Below are 10,642 nucleotides of genomic sequence, written 5' to 3'. Positions count from 1 at the left end.
TTTGGAAAACATGAACAATGATTAGTGAAAGTATATAGAATGGAATGAGGTCATCAGGATATTTGACACTGTTGTATGTGCTCTCTGGGACACTGAAGCATTTGTCAACCAACTTCCTCTCTTGAAGCAACTCAGATTCAATCATTTAATCAGCAGAGAATTACTCAACTCTGTCCTACAGACCGGCTGTAAGAATATACCCTGCTGCTGATCGGATGAGACTGTGTGTGTGTGTTTTTGTGAGTTTGTGTGTGTGTACCTTCTACAGGTGTGTTCAACACTCCTATACTACCCTCTAGTGGTATGACTGCAACTGAAATGCTCAGGAAGCAGGTTGGACTTCTACTACAACAGGGACAACGATGGAAATAAGTCTTGGACTTAGGATTTTGGACTCTTGGACTCTTGGATTTTATCCTTCACAATGCAGACACATGTTTCTTTATAGTTAGGCCTACATATTGCTTTTGTCAATAAATCAAATCAAATTTAAAAAATCAGGTATTCTAGGATTCACGAATGTCCCTGCGTCCTCAGCGACTACAGGACAGTGGCACTGACGTCACATGTCATGAAGGTATTCGAGAGACTGGTCCTGCAGCACCTGAGGCCCATGGTGAGTGACTTCCTGGAGCCCCTGCAGTCCTTGTACCAGGCCCTAATCAGCGTGGATGATGCCATCATTTACCTGCTCCACAGAGCTTACTCACACCTGGAGAGGCCAGGAAGCACAGTGAGAGTCATGTTCTTTGACTTTTCCAGCGTCTTCAACACCTCACCAGCAGGTCACAGTATGTCTGACTGCAGGGCTGCCTGTCCGATGTGGTGATAAGCAACATGGCCGCCCCCCAACAGTTCTGTCACCTTTCCTGTTCACCCTCTACACCTCTGACTCCAGCTCTGCTGAGGGCAACAACTGGACAGCCTGGAGACTGTGGTGGAGAGGAGGATGAGGGACAAACTGAAGTCTTTTCTGGACAACCCCTCCCATCCTCTCTATGATGAGCTGTGGCAGATGGGGAGCACTTTCAGCCACAGGCTCCTCCCACCCAGGTGCAATACGGAGCGGTTCAGACGTTCCTTTGTGCCAGTGGCCATCAGACTGTATAACAGTGCCTGAGCGCTCATGAGTGTTGTGGATATGTTTGTGTATGTATATTTGAGTAATAGTATACATATTTATAGACTGTATGTATGTATTCTATATTTATGTATGTACGTATGTATTCTATATGTATGTATGTATGCATGTATGTATATTTATGCATTCTGTATGTATATATTTCTTGTAATTTAATCTATTGTGTATATTCTCTATATCTTTATTCTGCTGTACTTTTCCACTGCTGAAAAAGCCATTGTCCCCCCACAGGGATTATTAAAGTGTCTGCCTGCCTGCCTGCCTGTCTGTCTGCCTGCCTGCCTGCCTGTCTGTCTGTCTGTCTGTCTGTCTAGGATCTAAGATTCTAGCCAAAGCAATACAGAGAACACAGTGATCTACATGAACCTCGATGAGCCAAAAACCCTGCCACTGCCACTATGGGGCTGTAAGTAGCCCAGTGGCTAAAACTTCAGACCAAAAAGGTTGCTGGTTTGCGTCCCGAGCCAACCCACTTAAAAAGGTGGGAGTTTAACTGGCGTCTGGCGTGCTGCCACTGTAGGTATAACTGTCTTGAGCAAGGCACTTAACCCCAACACAAGCTCAAAACATCCAGGGTGCTGCTCATGCAGTGCTCAACTCAACAGTGAAGGACGCCATGGGTGAGCGGTTGAGATAGAAGAGCTTGAGACACATTTCAGTCGTTCATGTGTTTAAATTCAAGTGAAATTAAATCATGTAAATATAAGCCAATAAACCGAGCCATTTGGAGAGACTTTTTTCCAATTATTTGGTTTAGATATCAGTGCTTGAGAGACCTTACTTTGGGTCCTATTCATACTATACTGTATTTATATTCAAACTATTTTATCTTTATATTCATACTACTATACTGTCTTTATATTCACACTCTTATATACAGGTATAACTTGTATTCGAGCTTCATACAGTATGCTCCTGACTGAACCACCTCCTTAGGGAAGAATAGAAGTTAGAAAGTGTTTTCAGTCAGTAGCTAGCTGTGGGCTACAGTATCTACTGAACATAACATACAGTCACAAGACCAGAAGTCACATGACTGCCCGGGAGACATTATCTCTGTTACTCTGGTAACACAAATGAGATGTAGAAAGCAAGACTTTCATGGTTTGTTCTTCTATCCCTATACTCTGAATGGGGAACACTTGAACTTTGAACCACTTGGAACTTGGATTGCTAGAGACAAACAAACCGCAATTAACTCATTCATGTGAATGGACTCAGAAAATCCCAAACATTTTGACAGACTGGTTTATTTTGAAAGTAGGAGTATAAAAACAAGCAGACAGTGCTCTAGGTTCCAAAAACAACAGTAGGAGAAAGCAATGACACATAGTATGGTCTGCCTCACACACGCAACCACACACACACACACACAAACAAACAAGCAAGCACACATATACACATGTCCTAACAGACACACTTAACACACACTAAGAACCCCTAAACACACAACTCGGGGTCGTACTGGACCAGTGATTATAGACTTATTTGTCCTAGAAAGAGAAAACAAAACCTAAGTGAATATGCATGTGTGCGCATGTGTGTGTGCATGTCTGTGTGCGTGTGCGTGTGTGCATGTGTGTGTGCATGTGTGTGTCTTAATCTAGTGAACTCAGAACTGGCATGACACAAACCCAAACGCCTTTTTTTGTTTCATTTCCAGGTGAAAATACATTTCTAAATTTCATCCCCATGTTAAATAGTCATCAAGAATCCCCATTCAAATATATAAATAGCCAACATACAGTATATCTTTGCATTGAAAAGTAGCCAACAGAAAAGTACCAGATACAGGCCCTCTTAGAAATGAGAGACTGAACCTTCAAATGGAAATTAAATGATGTAATACACCCTTAATAATAACAGTACTAACCACGTACTGGTTAGAAGAGTGAGCTTTATAAACAATTTGTAAAAGTAGAGATCCTCTCATATTTGTGTCATCCTTCATCTTTTGCCACAGTGACATACAGCACATTTTGAAAACAGCAAGATGACACTTTTTCTACCAAATTTCTACAATATAATTCTGTTAATTCTCATAAAACTCCACAAAAAAGCTTTAAAAACGGAGGGAATCTCTGGCTGGCTATACTGCTACAGTACAGTATGTCCAGGTGGACGCTCAAAACATGAATGTGTATAAGTTGCTATGAGACTAGGGTCCATGTAAATGCTATTGAGCTGCTAAATCTTCCGTTTGTGTACTCGCTTTGTCAAGCTTTAACCAAGACGTCTTCTTCTTTGGAACGTTGCAGCAAGCACAACTCACGTCTCTTCTTCTGTGGTCCCTGCCGGGAGGCCTGCCGCTCTACTTCCTCTTCTTGAATATCTTGAAGGTGTGCTTCTTCTTCCCGCTGACCGAGTCAGTCTCCTCCCCGGTGGAGCCGCTGTCGTCCTCCAGGGGGCTCTTCTTGGCCGTGAGGCGGGGGACGCGGCTGCTCACGGCGCCCGGCCGCGTGGTGGGGGTCTCGGGGTCCAGGGCCGAGGGGCAGAGGGAGTGGGTGGAGTAGGAGGAGGAGATGATGGGGCTTCCCCGGAGCTCCCCCAGACTGGAGCTCTTCTCCAGGCTGTATGACGTCATGAAGGGTTTGTCCGCTGCGGCGATGTGGGCCTGGGGCTTCGAGGGCGGGGCCCTGGGGCGTGACTCGCTCTGAGACAGATGCAGGGAGGAGTCAGAGTCTGAAAGGTTCAGATCCCTGGGGAATAGAGAGAGAGAGAGATAGAGAGAGAGAGAGAGTTTAATTACATAATTACAGATTACGATCTGTAGCTCTCCACGCACACAGACTGATGCTGTATGTAGTCAGACCAAGAGCACGGGCAGGGAGGAAGGACAGAGAGGATGAGGAGGGAGGAAGGACAGAGAGGACGAGGAGGGAGGAAGGACAGAGAGGACGAGGAGGGAGGAAGGACAGAGAGGACGAGGAGGGAGGAAGGACAGAGAGGACGAGGAGGGAGGAAGGACAGAGGACGAGGACGGAGGAGGGACAGAGAGGACGAGGAGGGAGGAAAGACAGAGAGGACGAGGAGGGAGGAAGGACAGAGAGGACGAGGAGGGATACAGCGGATGGAGATGTATACAGTGATGTCAGGCGGGGTCAGGGGTGTAGTGGAGGGTAAACCCAAGTAAACTCAGTTAACCCACCTCTTTAAAATGAGTCAGAGTTTACTCAGCTATTTTCTGATCAACTGTATTAATCAATGAGGAGGAACGAGGTGGGTGTATAGTTATTAGTATAGTCATAGTTATATAGTTATAGACATAGTTTATCCACCTCTGTATTTACCACTACACCCCTGGGTTGGATGGAGAGCTAGACAACGTTATGGGAGATCACAGCGGTATATCTGTCAGCCACTGCAGCAACCAAGCAGCAGCAACCAAGACCAGCCAAAGTAGGACGAAATCCAAAGATAGGATCTAAGGCTACTGTATGTTCAGACTGGCAGCCCAGATCTGATTTCTAAAGATGCGTCTCCGCCTGGACACTAGCCACTCAAATCGGATATCAAACTGTCCTTTAGGTCACTCGCAGCGCTTTCGCTGCCCAGTGCTGCCTGCCGTGACCGCAGCATGGAACACTGTTGTAAGAAGCACATCAGCCTCATCCGTGGCTGATGCTGTCTGGTGCGACGGATGAGTTCTGCACCGTGGCTACAGAGTGATACGGCGTGAAGGGAAGCAGATCTCCATCCTTCTATCAGCGGCTTTCTTGGTTGCCGTCTGCACAACAAAAACATGACGACTTCAAAGTCGCCAGCGTATGACACACAACACACACGTGCAATGGCCTACTCACGCCCACGTCGATACCACAGCAACCAATGCAGATAGGTCGATGATGTCTGAATACACTATTCCGATCTGATCACTTGCAAATAACAATGTGGACAGTCAGTCCTAAAGATCGTATTTGCCTGCAGTCTTGAAACAAATCGGATTTGCCCGCAGTCTGAACAAAAAGCCTAAATGAATCTATGTTAATATTTTAATGAATGAATTCCCAATGGCTACCCACATGCAAGCTGAGAGAATCTATGTCAGTCTGCATGTGCTTGAGTCTGCAAGTGGGTGTACAGTATGTGAGCTTGGCTTTATACCTGCGTCTGTGTGTGTGTGTGTTTGTCTGTGTATCTATGTGTGTGTGTGTGTGTGTGTGTGTGTGTGGAATATTGTAGTGTGTCCATGCAGAGAGCGGTACCCGAAGCTGCAGGAGCGAGGGCGCTGTGTCCTGGCTGCAGCGCCCCCTGTAGGAGGGAGGCCACACACCGCCTCCAGAGAGTGGAAATAGGAGGAGCGAAAGAGCAGAGCAGAGGGACGAGAGTCAGGGGAGGGAGAAGAGGAGGGGGGAGACAGAGAGAGGAGAGGGGGGTGAGAGGAGGAGGAGGAGGGGGAGATAGAGGGGTGAGAGAATGAGGAGGAGAGGGAGCGCGTAGGCAGGAACTCCAGCTGACCAATGGAATGGCTACGAGACTGGCGCGTGCGGGGACGAGGTCGGGACGCGTACAGGCCACACCCTTCGCCCTGGGGAATGCCAGCTAAACCCCGCCCTTCAACCAACCTCTGAGAGCCAAGAGTCAGCATGGGGTCTCCTGGCCGATGTCGCAGGGGCATCACACTAGGAGGTGCTGTGGAGGGAGGGAGGAACACAGTGAGGATGAGTACTGGATACAGTATGAACACTCGAGCACTCATAACCACATGAACTTGGAATAAAACATAAATACACAAATGCTCTCTGGCAAACACACAGACACCAGTAACATCCATGAAAATACAGCAGAGTTTGGTGCTGATGAAGGGGGGGGGGGGGGAGGGCGGCAGGGCGCGTGTTTAGACTCAAAGCTCAGAGGACAGCTTGAAGAGTACCAGACCGGAGAGGGAGCTGGAGGGTGGAGAGAGAAGGATCTGGACCAGCAGGGTGTGATGTCAGACAGAACACTGAGGAACAGCCATGTCACACCAAGTCTGATGTGTTCTCATTTCAACATGAAATGGATCTTCTGCATGAGGAAGTGATGCACAGTTTGGGCAAATATGGCATTAACCCAAACAAATAAACACAACTAACTATGAACCCAACAATTACACATTTTGTAACGACTCTATTGGGCCAGGTCTTAAATAAAGTAGAAGAAGAAATGTACTGTGCTATTTTAAGCAAATCTTTCTGGGAGGACAGACTTGGTGGTCCATGGCTTCGGCATTGCGGTGTAACAGCTGGCATCTGAAACAGCTGCAAACCGAGTTTATACTGTACATACAGTATTTCAGACCTGGAAGTGGAGGTTAGTCAGCAGGTGAGGGAGAGGGGGGGAAGAGTTATCACTCCAGTCCATTCTGAGGGCAGAGTGGAGGAAGAAGAAGAAGAAGAAGACATAAGAGTGATGTGTCTGTAAGGCAGAGCTTCCACAAGACTAGCGTTGACAACGGCCACACCAGAGAGAGCTAGAGAGAGAAAGAGGAGAGAGAGAGAGAGAGAGAGAGGGAGAGAGAGAGAAAATTCGAGCATGTGGTTTGTTAGTGTAGTGTTGTAAAGTCTCCGCCTCATCTCTGGCCATCAGGCTCCTCCCCCTTCTCACGGGGAGTTCAGGCAAGACCACAGTGAACACGGGGAGGACCACAGTGAACACAGGGAGGAAGAAGGGGTGTGTGGGTAAAAAAAAGATAACGCTCGGTTAGGGTTGGAGGGGGGAGAGTGAAGGAGGGCGGACCCAACCGGAATGCTTCCACGGGGACGTGTGGTCAGAGACGCCGCTCATGGGCCAGAGGTCGCTGACTCGCCGGTCCATCTGCCAGGCTGCGTCTGGGGGGGGGAGGGGGTCAGGGGGGAGCAGACGTACGAAACGTATGAGGAGACCAGCCCCGATTGGGAAGTAGAAGACCATAGCCAGGGGGATGAAAACTGTTTTCGTCTTGTGCTCGCCACACCAAACATACCAAAGCAACAGCAGGCAAACATCGTTCATTAATGATGCCTGTTGCCCAAATGTTGAGCTATTTACTCTCTGATTTATTCCATGTTATCTCGTTGTGAAGCGCAGCGTTTGTGTCTGAAATGTGCTGTACAAATAAAGTGTGACTGATTGGTCGATCTCTCTGGGGGTGTGGCTGCATTTCAAACGGCGTCACAACAACAGGCCGTGGCGCCGTCTGATGACACGTACACTGCAGGGTCCCGGGGGACAGGATGTCCTCGTCCATGTCGTCCAGGTCGTCGGACAGGAGGAGATGCTGTGGCGTGGGCGGGTGCAGCCCCAGGAAGGAGGGGTCGAGGTTGAGGGCGGCGGCCAGCGTGGCCAGACCGGCGTTGTGGACCAGGGTGAAGCCGGTCAGAGATTCGATCTGCTGCCAGCGATGAAGCTTCTCCCTCAGGGCAGCCGTCACCTCCCCCAGGGCCTGCCTGGGTCAGGTGGGGGGGAAGGGGAGGAGGAGGAGCAGGGGGGGTGTGGTGGACGAGGAGGTCGCAGACAGAGAGAGGGCGGGGCCAGGAGTGAGACACAGAACGGGGAGGAAGAAACACAAGGAGAGATGAAATGAGCACACCGGGACAGACATCTTGTTTAAACTCTCTCAGGGGATCCACTCACTTGGCCGTGAGGATCTTGTGGTCGACGGCGTCCAGGGAGGAGCTGTGAGCTACGTGGAACGTCCCAAACAGAGTACCTCTCTTCTTCTTGATCTTCTCAGCCTGCATCATCATCATCATCGTCACCTCCACCCTCACCATCATCAATCATCATCATCATCATCACCACCCTAATTTGAATGTCTGCTACGTACGATGAGTATATATGTGCACACGCCAGTGTGTGTGTGTGTGTGTGTGTGTTTGTGTGTGAGTCCCTCACCCCCTCCTTGGCCTGCAGTAGCTGGCGCTCTGCGCTCTGTTTCTTGATGTTGTAGTACTGGACCTCGACCTCGTGTGTGAGCTGCAGCCAGGTCTGGAGAGCGCCTGGCGGAGACCAGGAAGCACGCGACTCCAGCTCTCGCTCCGCCTTCCTCAGGGCCATACGCACCTGCATCACACACTTGCTTCAACTTTACTTGCTTGCTTCAAAGCCACGAAAATACTGTAGCTCAAAACTTGCTTTCAGAATCTGAGTGTGTCTGTGTGTGAGTGTTTATATGCATTTATTGTATTTTGCTGTTCTTGTACTTTGACCTTAGCACCAGATTACACTCTTGGTTGCTTGCTTAGAAAGGAGGTGCACTAGACCACCTACATTAAATGCACTCTGGATAAAAGCGTCTGCTAAATGACTGTAATTGTAATTAACCCTAATTAACCCTAATTAATTACATTAATTAACTGTATTGTAATTCCAGTGGGCATTGGGTGGGGACTGTGTGTGTGAGTGTGCACCTGCTCCAGCTCCTCCTCGGCGTACGTCTGCCTGCTCCTCTCGTTCTCCGTGCCCTCCCGCAGCTCGCGCAGGCGCTGCGCTTCCTGTTTGGCAGTGTTGATCTCATTTCTCAGACGCTGCTCCAGCGTCACCTTCTCCACCTCCACACTGCGATGCTCCTCCTGGGCTATCTGCAGCCTGAGCAGAGAGAGATGGGCGAGAGAGACCGTGGGAGAGAGAGAGGTGAGAGAGAGAGGGAGACCGGGAGAGAGAGAGAAAGAGAGAGAGAGAGAGAGAGAGAGAGGGAGACCGGGAGAGAGAGAGAAAGAGAGAGAGAGAGAGAGAGAGAGAGAGAGAGAGAGAGGGAGAGAGAAAGAGAGAGAGAAGTGAGACACCAGGGAGAGAGGAGGTCAGGGAGAGACAACTAAGCTCGGTCATCTAAATATACATCTAATATTGTCTAAAAATGGTCTGTGTAAATACACCGGGAAGGGAAGTGGAAAACAATAAAGAAGAGCAGAAGTCTGTCTGAGGGTCCCTCAGCAGCCCTGTCAGCAGGGGGCGCTGTGGCAGGAGGAGAGAAACAGAAACTAGGGCAAAGAGAGGGGGGAAGGGGAGGGATGGAACAGAGAGGGGAGAGAGGATGGGGGGCGGAGGGGGGGCTGGATGTTTTGAGCATGTACATGTCTGTATGATTGTGTGTGTGTGTGTGTGTGTGTGATATTTCTAGATGGCAAACAGAGAGATATTTTTGGAGGCAAGACCCTTTCAGAGAACAGGGGGATTAGGTTGAGGAAATAGAGTAGATCCCATCGCTGATCCCTGTGAATGTGTGTGTGTGTGTGCTGTGTGTGTGTGTGTGTGTGTGTGTGTGCTGTGTGTGTGCTTCCTCGTCACATATGCAAACCCAATCTGCCATGAATGTTCATTCTGCTGTGCAGCAGATGAAAGCATCAGGCAGGCCTCACGTCCAGGTCAGATAGTTAGCTATCTTAGCTTCCTGCTCAGTCCTCCAGGTTAGCTAGTTAGCTAGCCTAGCCCCCTGCTCAGTCCTCAAGGTCAGCTAGTTAGCTAGCCTAGCCCCCTGCTCAGTCCTCGAGGTCAGCTAGTTAGCTAGCCTAGCTTCCTGCTCAGTCCTCAAGGTCAGCTAGTTAGCTAGCCTAGCTTCCTGCTCAGTCCTCCTGGTCAGTTAGCCAGCTAGCCCAGACCCCTAAAAGAGGTTGGTCTTTTAAAAATATTGTTAAGTCAGTGCATATCAAACTTAGCCTCAGCTCATGCATGCCATCACACACAGACATGCACATACTGTAGGGCATCCTTATCTCAATCATATGACATTACCAAGGCCTGGGCCTGCAGTCACACGATTACGTAATGATTTAAACAGAATGTGTGTGTACGAAGAGAGATAGTTCTTTGTGTCTCAGTGTATACAGTATGTGTCAGCATGTGTGTGTGTGTGTGTGTGTGTGTGTGTGTGTGTGTGTGTGTGTGTGTGTGTGTGTGCGTATGTGTGGCCTGAGACAGCCAGGCAGTATTCTCTGGGAGCTGGATGCTCTTTGCCCATGTAAGGGCCTCAGACAGATGCCTACGTCATCAGCAGCCAGACTAATGTAATAACCCAGAATAATGTCACACGCACGCACCAACTCGAATACACTGAGATTCCATTCATTATATGCGTCAGTAAGCACCTCTAGCTAGGCTATTATCATACATGTTCAATAATAACATATATATTATTACAATCCAACAATGTTAACAATTTCCACTCAGGGATCAATAAAGTGCCTGCCTGCCTGCCTATCTATCTATCTATCTATCTATCTATCTATCTATCTATCTATCTATCTATCTATCGTATTTATTGTATCTGTCGTATCTACAGTATCTGTCTGTCTGTCTGTCTGTCTGTCTGTCTATCTATGTTCTTGAGAGTGTGAAGAGTAACTGTGGACTCTGCATACGTGTGTGTGTGTGTGTGTGTGTGTGTGTGTGTGTGTGTGTGTGTGTGTGTGTGTGTGTGTGACTGACTTCTCCTGCAGGTCGTGCAGGCTCTGCTCGGCACTCTGCAGCCCGTCCAGGTCCTTCATCATCTTGCCCATGTGGTCTTTAGCACTGCGGTTCTGGATGTACGCAAACCAGCAGCCC

At 48.7% G+C, this 10,642-nt stretch overlaps 1 protein-coding gene across 2 annotated transcripts in view; it reads right to left on the bottom strand.

Annotated features, from left to right (window-relative positions):
- Window positions 1-2,519: 2,519 nt before the first annotated feature.
- The window catches only part of LOC311318656 (stromal interaction molecule 1-like), a 21,640-nt gene continuing 13,517 nt past the window's right edge, over window positions 2,520-10,642 (bottom strand). Inside the window, exons 6-13 of one of the 2 annotated variants that reach the window (XM_084450045.1) lie at window positions 10,526-10,642; window positions 8,512-8,689; window positions 7,997-8,164; window positions 7,736-7,836; window positions 7,313-7,548; window positions 6,865-6,951; window positions 5,707-5,773; window positions 2,520-3,840 (exon numbers count right to left, since the gene is read on the bottom strand). The exon at window positions 10,526-10,642 is cut by the window's right edge and continues 61 nt beyond it. In XM_084450045.1, the coding sequence (XP_084306171.1) occupies window positions 3,453-3,840; window positions 5,707-5,773; window positions 6,865-6,951; window positions 7,313-7,548; window positions 7,736-7,836; window positions 7,997-8,164; window positions 8,512-8,689; window positions 10,526-10,642 (1,342 nt within the window). In that variant the 3' untranslated portion in view covers window positions 2,520-3,452. The remainder of the gene's footprint in view (window positions 3,841-5,706; window positions 5,774-6,864; window positions 6,952-7,312; window positions 7,549-7,735; window positions 7,837-7,996; window positions 8,165-8,511; window positions 8,690-10,525) is intronic. The other variant, XM_084450046.1, reaches the window with a different exon arrangement.

This window comes from Borostomias antarcticus, assembly GCF_949987555.1.
Source record: "Borostomias antarcticus genome assembly, chromosome: 15".
NCBI lineage: Eukaryota > Metazoa > Chordata > Actinopteri > Stomiiformes > Stomiidae > Borostomias > Borostomias antarcticus.
Note: the sequence above shows the minus strand (reverse complement) of the source record. Positions and strands in the feature narration are given on the sequence as shown.